At 37.2% G+C, this 14,098-nt stretch overlaps 1 protein-coding gene across 1 annotated transcript in view; it reads right to left on the bottom strand.

Annotated features, from left to right (window-relative positions):
• Positions 1 to 14,098, bottom strand: part of nell2 (neural EGFL like 2) — a 96,278-nt gene that overhangs the window by 73,213 nt on the left and 8,967 nt on the right. The window contains exons 3-5 of the mRNA XM_004069509.4: positions 8,926 to 9,076; positions 4,794 to 4,967; positions 2,584 to 2,680 (exon numbers count right to left, since the gene is read on the bottom strand). Coding sequence (XP_004069557.1) covers positions 2,584 to 2,680; positions 4,794 to 4,967; positions 8,926 to 9,076 — 422 coding nt within the window. The remainder of the gene's footprint in view (positions 1 to 2,583; positions 2,681 to 4,793; positions 4,968 to 8,925; positions 9,077 to 14,098) is intronic.

Genomic DNA, 14,098 nt, shown 5'->3' with positions numbered 1-14,098 from the left:
ACAGGCACCACTCATAACATGGAGAAGGCTATATGTGACGAGTCGATGAAGATCCAGATGGGGGTTATGTTTATTCTCTGTAATTTCAGATAATCTTGAGATGAAAAGGGGTCCAGACAGAGCCAACAAATGTGTAGTTAAAAACACCTAAGTGTTGTAAGTGCTGCAGTCATGCAGGCGAACACAGCCTGGTAGCAGGTAACCTGAGACAGAGTTGATCCATTTTTTTTCAATTTCAGGAGTGGTTGTGAGGTAGTACAGCTGGAAGATATTTGCCTTAATGAATCATCTCATATCGGCACAGGAAGTTAACTGAACCAATGATGTGGGGACTTTTACTGGAATTTCTAGTTTTCTCAATAGTTTTCTCTGCAAAGCATAATCAAGAAATACAGATTCAATTTGAACCATAAGTCCAACTTGATAGCATTTTGTCCAAACCCTCAAACATACACACATTTACTCTGTTGCCAAGGCAACCCAGTCCCTACCCCTCCTTGGGAGCATTTATTACCCATACAGAGAGGGAACGGTGCAACTTAGAAGGAATTGTTTTTTAAATTGTCTTGCCACTTCAATTTACCTGCAGTAAATATAAAATCCTGCGGAAATGACTTGCTGCTTTCACAGCAAAGTGCAGAAATTGAGGCTGATGGAAGCTGTGCCTGTCCAGCACATAATGAAACCATAACACTACATTTATTTGAAGCAACTGTACAAATTTTCACATCCATCTGCAGCAATCAAATTCACTTGTGCTGTGATTAATGCTGAATCGTTTGATTTAATATATCTGAAGCCACAGTGGAAGAATAAAATGAAGATGTGCTTCAAAAGCTAGAACAATGAGGCGGAATGAGTTAGTAAGGTTTTGTGACAACACCAGTTCATGAGAAAACCAGTCAGATCTAAATTGTTCGGTGGCCCTGAAGTTCAAATCACGCCAACGAATCACAACGCAAAAACGTATTAAAGATCACGACAATTAAAAAATAGAAAATGATAAAAAAACATTAAAAAAAAATTCCAGAACTAAAACACAAACAAAAGAAACAAAATAAAAATTGAAACATTTCAGAAAACAAAAATAATTTCCAGAAATCAAAATCAAAGATTAAAAAAATTAACAAAAGAAGGAACCAGAAAAGGTTGGCACTGCGGGACATTGCTGATTAGATAATGATTTTTGTCAATTTAAAAAAAAAATAAAAAATCGAACATCATCATCCAATAAGCGATGTCCTATAGTACCAACCTGTTCCGTTTTTTTTTTATTGTGTTTCCTTTTTTCTAAAATTTTCTTTTGATTTTTGGAACTTACTTTATTTTCCAAAACATTTCTTTTTATATTATATTTTTTTGGAATTGTGTTTTGGTTTCTGTACATTTTTATTATTGTTTTTTTTTTTTATTGTGATTTTTAATATGCTCTTGTGTTGAGTGATTTGTTGGTGTGATTTGCACTTCAGGGCCACCGTAATATTGGATCCAAAAAAAGAAAGCAAAATTGGTGGGATACAAAGGCAATAAGTTTTCAGTCATCTAAGGATTTTATATATGGGAGTAAAGTTCCTGTGATACTCTTCTGGGAATTTAGTGCATTTAATTACAGGAAGTGGGGAGTATAAAACCTTACAATTAGAATTCAGTGAAGCATATTTGCCTTTATGATGGCAAAGTAGTAGAGAACACACATACATTTTCCACATTTTTAGCAAAATTCCTGCGTCACCAATATAAAACATAAAGAGGAAAAAAGTGAGAATCCAATTAGTTTTTTTCAGTGTGATATTGAGTTAAGCTTCCTGCAGGGCTTTGAAATAAATGTAATGAAACAATACAGTAAAATATATTTATACGTCTCAATTGTTTTTTTTTTGTTGCCTCAAGATAAAAAATATTTCAAAATAAAAGCTGGAATCATAAAACCTAATAATCGTGAAGTTCAAAACTAATAAGAGTAATAGACAGAGAAAAAATTAGATAAATGAATAATTGATCTGTGACCAAGTTGTACCAATACTGTAGTTTTGCCTTGTATTGTTTAAGTGCTGGATTTTTTTAGACCTTCCAGTTTTCTTTCAACCACCAATTAAAGTTGTAACACACATACACAAACATGGCCTCAGCATCAAACAGATCAGCTGCAAGTACACTGACATATTGGCCTCAAAATAGGGTAGTCCAAAAAAAACAAAAACAAAGCCAATATGCTATATGTCCCTGTCTCAGAAACAACCGTGAAGACTGGGCTTAATAAGTGCAGTTCTGAGTCTATTTAATGATTTCTCCCAAATCAGTGATGTGGGGGTAGCTGAGATAATTGCACTGGTCTTGGCTGCAGACTAAAGGAAGAAACAAACAATGGGAGGAAATAAATGTCAATTCATACAGAGAGCAGAGAAACACTTAAATAAGACAGTAAGCCTTGGGAAATGCAAGCAATTAAACCTAGCCGCTACAATAAAAAATAGAAGACAAAGGAGGAGAAAATAGTATAAATGTATGTGAGGGAAGAGAAGATATTGCTTCATGCTCTTCCTATAACTTCACTGACTAAAATGTTGGCTGAGCAGCTTTAACCTTGAAGAAGCCATGAGCAGCATTTCTCTGTCCGAGCCAGAAGGAAGTGTCCTCAGGTATGTCCATGGAGGGAGCTTCAACCACACGCTCATAGATCCTGAAAAAAACATGCAGGAAGTTACCAACTGCTGACAACACAAAAAATAAATCTAGAAATTGATCAAAAAAGAATCTAGATTTAGAACCAGCAACCGTTCACAGGGCAGGTCCTGCCCTTATAAATCCTCCGGTTAACTTTGTTCCTCTTGGGAGGGTACAGAAAGCCGCATGCTTTCAGCAGAGCACATGGTGATGCCGTCTGCTCTCTCTATTGTGCCAAGGAGCATCATCACGAAAGAACAGTCACACCCAAAGGAAAGCTGAGCACCAGGTGCACGTCCTTTATGGGTTTATCTTAGGTGTTGTTATCCTTTATTATGCGTCTTAGTAAGATGGGATCTCAAAACGAGCTTGTCGCAAGGAAAGAGTAATTAACTTAAATAAATAGAATCCCCTTAGGGGCCCTAAATGAGACTGAATCTTCTTAGGTCGAGAATTTGGGTTTTTAACCAACTTTTCTCACTTTGTGGTGTTTAATCTTCAGTCACAAACTGTTGTTTTTCTTTGTCTGCTGGACAGCCCAGGCAGAAAAAAAAAGAAAAAAAGCCTGATTGAAAAGCTAATCAAGTTATCTGATTTGAGCTGACCCAATATAATGGATTGCTGATGTTGGTTTGACTTGCAGTTTGAGTCTGACTGAGCTTAAAAGAGAAAGGATGTGATTTCTCCAAAGTCGTACTCCCCTGAACTGCATTTTGTGAACAAACTGTCAAGTCTAACTGATGATTAGCGAATAAAAGATGTCACCAGTGTTCAAATCTAGTTTTTTTTTTTATATAATAGGCAGTTCTTTAATTAATATTTTAATGTTATGTAAAGTATTAGTATGAAGACAGCAAAACCAAAAAGAATCACATGAGGAACAAAAGTGTATAAATGTTCTGCAAAAATGTAATTACAGAAAAAAATAACCATCTTAAGAGGAAATGAGTTACAGGATTTTCATTTTATATTTATAAGATTGGAAATCAGCAATCTCAGACATTGCAAATTTTTGCACTTGTATTTTCGGGAACAGGACGCTAATATTTGGGTATTCCGATTCTCGTTACAGTCCTAAGTTAAAGGGCAGGGCTCGCACACACACTCACTCCTAAGGGACGGTTTAGTCAACAACAAACCCATGAAGCAGGTTTTTAGACTGTAGGAAGAAGCTACACACAACCATGAGGACCGCAAGCAAACTCCACTTGGAAAGGAGTGTAATTGTGGTTCGTACCACATTGTTAGGATAACAAGTTGTATTCATAACAGTCTAATTTATGTTAGAGATCGCTGCTCTCCAACATTTTAACTCTGTTGGTCATAAACACACTAGTTTATATTTTAATCCTCAAACTTATATTTTCAATCAGAGTTTTCCAAACACGTTTTTAAAGTACTTTTGTAGTTTAACTGATTTTATCAACAATCTTAGAAACAACACTATACGGCACTTTAATGAAACTACAGCTAAATTTTGATTTGATTTTTGATGCTTTTTGAAATAAATGTGCCAAAAAACAAACTAAAAGTTTGAAAGGATTTTCATCTGGCACAATACAAACTCCCGTTTTATCACACAAAACTAAGGCAAATGTATAATGAAAAGTTGCTCCGACCAAGCATCCGAGGAACAATCATGTTATCTCAAAGCTAGTGGAAATCAGGTTAAATACTATCAACTTAAATTCCAAATTATTTATTGATACGCTTTAAGAGCTGAACAAAAATATTCATATGTATATCCTTTTTAAAAGGTGGAGCTGTAAAAAGTTGCTAAAGTTCAAGTTCAGACAAAACTTTGAAAGACCTTGAAAGATCCAGGAGAACTATCCACTTAAACATTTTAATAAGATTTGGCTCCTTGGAGGCAAAATACAAAAAAATGAGAAGACCTTTAAACTGTGATTTAATGCAGAGAGCTAAAAGACAGAACATCAAGTAAAGGGCATGTAAAGGACATTAAAGTAAGTCAAGATTCATTTTAAGCATTGTAAAATGATTTAATTGTCTCTGTCTCCTAATGCAGTCAAAAAGCCTTGGAGACTCTAGTTCTATCAGCATTTAGAATCATTTTGAAACAGAAAATGTTCTTTTGACATTCTGTATTTACATACGGAACATCTTACCTGTTGCAGTCGACGTGTAGTATGACATGAGAGGCGCTGACAGCCACAGAGATCTTGTGCCACTGGTCATCAGCCAGGCTGTATGGAAACACCTCAGTGTGATCCTTCTGATTTTTGGTGCGGTAGTGAAGGCGCACCTCACTGCGCTGTCCACTGCTCTCTAGCTCCAAAAACCTAAAAAAAATAAAAACAGCAATTCCCTTTAGCAAAAAAAAAAAAAAAAATCACATTGGATAAACAGGGAGGGGCTTCTTCATCTTTCTCCACACCACATGTCTGCCACCCAGAATAGGAAGCGGTTTGGTGCGAAATGTTGAAGTGTTGCAAATCTCGCTAATTGGGTGTGAAGCTGAAAGGGTTCGGTCCATTGCTAGCATCCTTGCAATGAAGGATACGGATTACCATCATGTCGGAAAGTGGCCATGGTGTTTCCTTATTAGAAAAACAAACTGATGTCGACGGGCTCGTCGCTGTGTCTGGGTTTACCAGATTAACTGTCTCTTCTCCGAGATTGGTGAGTTTCTGAAACCCCTGTTAGGTTAAAGTTCAGCCGGAGTAAGCTGGCAATGGGCGTTCAATGGTCACGTGATTTGTACGTAGAGCCCGATAACAGTAGTAAAAACTTACAGAGTTATGTGTGAACGAGAGTTTTAAATGTTCAAGCTAATCTAGACAATTTAGCAAAATGTTGCTGCCAATATTTCTTAAAGAAATATATTTATCAGAACAGTGATCTTGCTCAAACCCTATTGGTGTTGGCCTTAAGCTAGAGAATGTGCTAAACGTGGGCTATGGAAAGTCCATTTAGCCATGTATTTCCCCAGGATAGGCAGGTAAGGGGCATCTTCTTCTTTTTCTACTGTTTACTAACGCATGTCTGCCACCTACTTGGTGCAAAATGTCAATAAGCGGTGAAAATCTGCTCTATTCTGATACATTAAAGAATTCCAGCCGGACACAAATTCTTTATTTATCCTCCATGATCATTTTTGGTTGGCCCTTATGTAAATTAAAAGGACGCTATTCACATGCCATTCATTCATTATACATAAGTTATTTTAAAAGTCAACTAAAGACACTCTTATCAAAACATGCTTTTAGCTGACTGGTTTATTGTTATCTCTGTTCTACGTTTATTTTATTTTATTTAGTTTTGTTTTACATAATTTTTAAGTTGATTGTTTCTGTGTTTTTATTGTATTGTTTTGTGTTGTTTTTATTGTTCAGCGCTCTGTGATTTTACCTGTGAAAGGCGCTAAATAAATAAAATGTACTTACTTACTATAAGTTCAACCTGGTTTTACTTTCAACGTGCGTCCAATGGTCACGACTTTTGTACATTGATCTCAAAATTGGTCACGGCAACTTGCGTAGCTCCGTGTGAACGCCAAAGTTTTAAACACAGAAGCCAGAAAAACGCTCATAAACGCGCATTTACATAGACTTTTTTTATTGGAAGTGGTTGCTCAAAAGTGTGTTGCCACGTGCGGTGTGTACGTCCAGATGCAAACTTAACTTTTCTGAATTTACTGAAAAGGGCACTTTTAACTGACTGCACTCCACTTTTAGCGTTACATTATAAACAACCATTTGGAAAGAAGACGCCACATCAGTAGTCAAGCACAATGGAGCTTCAGAATCTGACCGGTAAATGCAACATCAGCAGCATGAAAGAAATGCCAGCGTGGAGGTTCAACTTCTTACACTGGAGTATTAGTATTCTGGGAGAATCCTCTTTACCGTGCTGCAGAGATTCACCCAGCACAGGGATGCTAATGGAAACAGCTGCCAGTACACACTCATCACCGCTGCTTTTAATGTCAGACTTATTTAAAGTGGAGCTATTTGCTGGAAACATTATTCAAAAGGAAAAAAGAAAAAATAGACGCTCATGGAAGTGAAGCCATGGAATTGATATATCTGCAAACCGCATCTAAAAGATTTACTCTCCCCTTGTCGTGCATGTACATTAATCCCAGCTCTATAACTGCACTCGCTTACACTTCTGACGCAGAATTAGTCTTTGTCACGTTTCCAAATAAAATTGTGTGGTGCTGCTTTGTAGAATATGAATGACTGAGAAAGCTAATCACCAGCGGGGAAAGTCATTAACATCCCTGTGAGCTCTCTGCTCAGGACTGACTTTAATGTACAAACTGTTCAATCAGTGCATTATGAGAAAGTGAGATTGCTGTTCTGATCGTCCAACGGTTCAGCTACCACAAACTAATGAAAGCATTAGCATACCAACTACAGACACTGTTTAATCAGTTTTCAGCTCACAATTACAGACTCCATGCTTTGATGGAGTCTGAATAATTTGCAGCCTCCTAGAACGATTGGCCCCGTTTATTCTGTTAAACCTCTAAATACTTAGCAAATACAAACATTTAGTTGACGGCATGACTGAACAAAAACACACACAATGTAGACAAATTATAGTTTAATTAGGGGAAATTATGCAGCTTTAATGGGATTCACACAACATATTGTTTCTACTATAATTCTACCAATTCTGTGACCAATCAACAGTTACCTGTTCGAGAACACGCCTACCCTACATATAGAAGATTAAATAATATACACTTGTTTGTGCAATTTCATTTAAGAAACAACAAAATAGCACGTTTCAACAATTACTACAGTGAGTCAGTGCTAGATTTGAAAGGAAAGCTGTACAGTAGAGTAATCTGTTGATTAAAGAGTCCCTAGTTCAAGAGATTCGGATAAATGCAGCTTTGATAGAACACTAACCTACATCCATACAATAATACTTAAAATTGTGAGTGACTATAATGCAATGCTCTACATTTACATTAATGTAGCACATCAGAATCAAATAGTGTGTCATGGGAAAGGGGTAAGGATTTGGGCTTAGTGTGCATGTGCAAGACTATGACTGACTATGCAGCATTCATTGAGCTGGCAATGACATTTTATCAATACATTAAGGTTTTAGAATCAAATTCTCGGTAAAGCAGCTAACGTTTGACTTACCAACTCAAGCTCGGGTCACATATCAGTATAATAATCCTGAGGAGGTCTAAGACTAACTAAAAAGCATGTCTTAACCCGGACCAGAGCTTCATTTAGGCTATATGTTTATTGTGCCTCTTTATTCCAGGCCACTATAGTGTTACAAAAGCACCGCAGTAAAAGAACTAAAGACATGTTTTTGCAGATTATTTAAGCCTCTGCACCAACTTGAGAAGCAGCAACAGACTCTAAATAAGTACTTGGTGTTAAAAAAGCTTTTTAAAACAAACTAGCTGTCACTCAGCTGGTTCCATAATCTTTTAGTGCTGTGTAAGAGCACACTGACACTGTTTGTTCAGTGTACTTCCAAAATTTTTAACAACTGCTTTCACAGGACGATAAAAATACTTGATATTTATACAGTGAGGTGAGTAAATTGACCAAAACCTAAGAGTCTAAAGCTGCGTTCACATCGAGCGTGATTTGCACCTCTAGTGCGGCCAGTTTCAATGTTAAGTCATTGTACAGGTGTGATCAGAGGTCCAAGCGCGTGATTTGAGCGTTGAGCACGGCGATGCGGTCTGGTAATAGAACCTTTTGGGAGACGGGACAGAATTTATTCAGAATTTAGGCGAAGAATTGGCATTGAGTCAATCAATCATGGAACTCAGCTCGTGATGTGTTAATGACGCAAACAGCAGGTTTAATCCAAAACCAACATGGAAGAGAATCAAATCGATCTCCTCCTAAATTTTATCATACTTTTTTATTTGTGAGTATACAATAATAAAATGGTCCTTTGACTAATACGGGACAGTAAGTCGTCAAACTGGATTTTTGGAAAAGGGAAGTAATCTGCCGTCATTCAGACTGCAGTAGATGGTGGACTTCCCCATACTGGAAAATCTCCGAATGATGTTGTGAACCCAGGCATGCAGAGGTGTTTACAGATGCTTTTGTAGAGCTCTTCAAAATAAATAAATGCAATCTCAACATCATCAGTGTCTTCCATGTGTAAATGAGATAAACAGTTGTTACATCCATGTAGCAACAAGGCTAAAAACTTTGGACAGTAGCTCCTCCCACTGTACTTTACATTGAGGTTTATTGCACAAAAACTTTTTAGAGCTTCAAAGTGTCCTGATGACTTGTGTACCTGTGATCCGACTGGTGGACGGAGAGAATGACTCCAGAATTGAGACGATCTTGTTTGACGGTGGCTAGAACCGTAAACTCATTCTTGCCTTTAAGCTTCTTGAGCATTTGTGCTGAAACCTCAGCAGAAGCTCTCACTTCTCTGGAGGACCCTGGGATGAATACCGGACAAAGAAAACACATGTTAACAAATATCAACATTTTCACTAAATTTCTAAGGTTTTGATATGTACACACATGTAGTCACTCAAATTAGGTACTTTTATTTGTTTACATTTAGTCTTCATGCATTTTGCAAATCCAAGTGACACCAAAAAGACTTCTTGTTTTTTTTCCATCAAAGTTAAAAAATGTGATAATCTTGCAAAGACTGCAAACATATTTGTAATTTTCCATTAAAAATACAGGAAAAAAAACACAAGAAAAGACAAGCATTATAGTTTTGTGGCACAAAACATGTTATCAAATGTTCGGTTGTGGTTTACATTAAAGCACATTAGAAACATACTTTGGCAAATTTATGGCAAAAGATATGGCCAAAAAAATTTAACATTTCCAGGACAAGTCCAGTTAATGAATGTTGTAGGGTGTGATGTAGGATTAAAACAGCTTTTTCCATGATTTTTTTTTATTTCTGGGTACTAAGGTTTTCTCCAAAATGTTTCAATAAACTACAACCTAAACGGAGCAGAACAGCCCTAAATCGCTTTCCCGCCATTATGCCTGGCAGGGTTTTGTTTGGGTATAATTTAGTCACCTATAAATAAATAAAAAATCTACTTTGCAATCCTCTGCAATTCAAATGTTTTTTTTTTTTCCAAAATAGAATTACTCATTCCATTTGCATGTTTTTGTGTTATTTACATCTTATTTCTTTTTCTTTTTTTTTTTACTAATGGCATTCTTTTAGGCATGGGGCTCATGGTGCAAACTGCAGTGAAAAGCACCAACTGAATCAAGATTGCTCTGGGTCAGCCAAAAGCAGGGCAGATGTCTTGCTCTGTGCTTTTACTCCCTTCAAAATCTTCAGCAATCTTCACAGATCACAGCCGTTAAGCCACTCAGACTATAGACTTCTTCATTTAAAAAAAAGCTTTTTCGGGACCAGAAAGTTTGCCAAAAGCCGTGTCCACTCCAAACATACCTTCAAAAAAAAAAAAAACACACACACAAAACCATACACATAAAAGTGGTGAAAAAAATATTTGGTTTATAAAAAAAAACTATCTTTGGGCAGATGTTTGTCCATACTTTTTAAGGCAGTCAAAGTTGAAGAGTTTTAGGGTTTCTGATGTGACATATACTTTGTTTACAGCTTTGTTTACACCTATTGATTATAGAGGACTTAAACATTTAATTAATTTGGACCAAATATTCCACAATTTGCTCTAAAAGTGTATGGTTCCTTTAGATGTAATAGTCCATTAAATATTTAATCTTTTTTCATTTCCATTGCTAAACCAATTTTGTTTGTTTATGAAAAGTGTTTGTAACATTAAAACTATTATTACCTAAAACAATTATACAAGAATTAAAAAAAGCAATATATTAAATTTATAAATTGATTTTGCAAGTAAAGATGTAAAAAAGGGTTAAAATCAAATCAACTGATCAATTTATAATTCAAAACTTAAATTTCAGATTTTTGACTAGTGTTGATCATATGTATTTTCATGGTAACAATTTTATAATCCTCTAAGATATAATCCTGATATTTATAAAGCTGTACAGTCATTCATAGGAGCAATAATAGCTTATTTGGATTTTGTTTAGGGAATTTTTTTCTTATTTATATTAGAAAAGTTTGAATAACTGTACCTTGATCCATTTTTAATATAAATATTTTACATTTTTTTTCTTAACTGTGGGGTACAGTGAATTTAAATGCTCTTATTTCCTGAAAAATACATATTTTTGTCTTCCTAAAGCCTTGTGCTACCCCAGAGCAAGTAAGCACCTTAACACATATTTCACTTCTTCTGATCTGAGTCGCTTTCTGCAATCAGATTTTCCCATCACACATTCTAACACCATCACTGGTTCAGACTCTGCTTCTCCTCAGACTACTTGACCTTGTTGGTCTTTTTCAGATGCCCCGGTTGTGTCAACAGCCACTGTCTTTGGCCTCTGCCAGACTTGCTCAGACATCCTCACAGCATCTTTTCACTGCCTCCAACATTGTGCAGAAGCGACTGTCCAAATCCAAAGAGAGTGTCATACACTCTCATACATGTCTGAAAATGTAATTGTGGTTTTGGATCTTTGACACAGTCAGGTCTGTGTATATGATTTCAGGCAAAAAAACAAATAAATCATTTGTTTTTTTCATTTATTAGAGGAGGAGGCACATTTGCTAATGTAGGACATTTGGAGGAAAAACTGAAAAGATTGTGATGTTGGAGTTGGAGCTTTCTGCTGTTTGTGTGTCTTTAGTTCAGAACCCTCGGCTCCACCACTGTGCCCCTCTCCTTCCCATTCAAACAAACGTCTTCTTTAATGGAAGCATCAATAAATTATGGCGTCTCTCAGAAGCAATCACATCAAAGAGCTCAATCCTAGTTATGGGATGCATGCTAGATGCCTTGGCATACTTAAGCGCCCCAGGAAACCTGCACGACAGCTTTTCCTCAGTGTATTAACAGAAAACCTCCAGCTGATGGGAGCGACCAATTAACCCAACAGAGTGTGAGAAACAACGTCAGACAGAAAGAGAGAGAGATGGATCTATTTGGAACTGAATTAAATGTTGGCGTTTGTGTTGAAAAATGTGCAAAAGAAAACATCATCATGTTTTCTGTTATGATGCTGATATGCACAATTAGTGTGCATTAGTGATGTACGCTTTTATTGTGAAGTCACACAGTTTGCTTTACAAATGACAACGTTTCACTGTTACTGTCTGAAGTGAATCAGCTGGTCCACAAATTTTGCCTAACTATAACCTGTTTTTATCAACAAATCCAGCTTGGTTATCTAATTCAAACAGTATTGTTGAAAAAATTAAATATGATTTTCTTAAAGTCCCACTCTGATCATCTTTTGATCTATTTTCAAAGCATTCCCAGTGGTCTTTTATTGAATGATTATGCCACTTTTTTCAGCCCAAATGAAAAAAAACCTGTGTTGTTTCTAGAACACAGTTTCTGCAGAGCGATAGTGCCTCATTAGAAATTTTTCAGGAATTGAGGGCGACCCCGCCCCTCTTTCCCCTCCCAATTGCTTAGAGCTCTCTCTTTACAGGCTGTCCTGCTAGCTTGCAGTCCCTCACAATCCCAACCCAACATTACCAGTGCAACTAAGTCAACAGTTTTGAGCAGATGCCAGATCGGACGAGGAAAATGAAGACGTTAGCCGTCTAAAAGTGGATCCATCAAAATGAAGCGGAGCAGGAAGCCTGTGACACACACAGCATATTTTTTACCTTATCAAATGTGATCTTTTTCAAATGTATTTTTTTCAGCTGGTCCTGATTCACAACGATTTGAATAAAGAAATACTCAGGAATGCGTTTTCAAAGCCAATTTCTGATAAATATAAATGTTCTCCATTTTCAGAAAAACGCCACAAGAACATGCTAAAAACACCAAAAACATATTTTTTCATCACAATGGGCTCTAAAAACAAAAAACAAAAGATCCAAGCTAGTCTACAGCAATGATTATTTTGTTCGATTTTTATTTTGGATGTTTTTTTGTTTTTTTTAATGTTTTCATCAGAAAAATACCACAGTAGGAGTCTGTAATGTCAAGGTTAATCTGAAATGCTCATATCAGTGCTCAGCCAAGAGCAACATGTGTATCAAAGAGCGACATTATATCTCAGGCAATAATATAGAAGGTAAGCAGGTGTGTGTGTGTGTGTGGGGGGGGGGGGGGGTGCTCAAACCGAAAATGAAATAAAGGAGGATGGTGATGGTGATGATGCTGTACTTTTGGACTGCTTCACATTTCACCATCCATGAGTCTTTGACCTATACAGTAAATAAAGGTCTTTCAACACAACCTGTGCACTTTAAGTCCAAGGGGCAGCAAGCAATGCCTCTCCGGGGAGCTGGACAGTAAATGGCTCGTCTAACTTGTTTAGTGCGTATAGCAAAGCAGTTCATCTACAGCTGGCAAGTGCATTATCCAACGCGGAAGATTAAGACAACTAATGGCACTGTCATCTCCACATCCTTATAGCTATACATAAAAGAACATCAGATAAATGGGAGCTGCCAGAAGCCAGCCAGCCCTTCCTCTCTGCCAGATCAGTGTGGCCCAGGGGAAAGACAAAGGGGGCTTTTACTGTATTGTCTGTTGGCAGGCACCTGGATGGGACGGCCACTCAATCCTGACATGCAGAGAGATGTGACACATTAAACATGCTAAGCCTTTCCTTGAGTGCAACAGCACAGATTTGAAATATTTTGACCAGTCGATCATGAGGAGCACTTGAGTTGATCAGCTGACCTGAGTTTTAGAAAAGCCCCAAGCTCAGTGGCATTCCCAGGAAAGACAGCTTTGGCATGCATCGTAATCTTCCCTCATGGGCATATTGTGCTTTTAAAACAAAGCATTTCCATCCCAGAGCTTCACCTCTAATCTTAAACTCACTAATGGTCTTACTTTGTTTGACCAGTAGATACATGCAGCTGTAATCCCTCCTGGATAGCCACACACATGCTGCATTGCTGAACTGCCTTGTTCCGTGCGGCAGCAGCCAGCACACTTTCAGCATATAGAAAAAGGAACCCTGCAGCACGGCTTGAGTCTCAAATCACCCGGCTTTCCCACAGGCTTTTTCTCACATACTTCTTTACCTCTAACTGTAATTGCAGTGGTGCAACACCGTCAAAGGTTTTCAAGCATTTCCCCCATGCTGTGAATGACAGGTAGGTACTTTGGAAACCAGATTGGAGAAAACACCCAAAGTGACTAGAATGACAATTTCCTGTCATATGACCAATTAAAACAGCCATCTTAAACTAAGTCAATCATGAATGGAAGCAAATTAATTCAAATTTTCCCCAGCAAAGATAAAAAATACTCTTAGTTATCAACACCACAACTTTTATATTTTTCTGCTATTGTCATAGTGCATTAAGAACTGTTGAGCTTGGTGGGGAGGGTGAGGGGACGTCACTGTGAGTAATCAGGAGATGTCCCCTTAGTGCCCTACCCGCCAATTTTCCT

This window comes from Oryzias latipes, chromosome 6 (assembly GCF_002234675.1).
Source record: "Oryzias latipes chromosome 6, ASM223467v1".
NCBI lineage: Eukaryota > Metazoa > Chordata > Actinopteri > Beloniformes > Adrianichthyidae > Oryzias > Oryzias latipes.
Note: the sequence above shows the minus strand (reverse complement) of the source record. Positions and strands in the feature narration are given on the sequence as shown.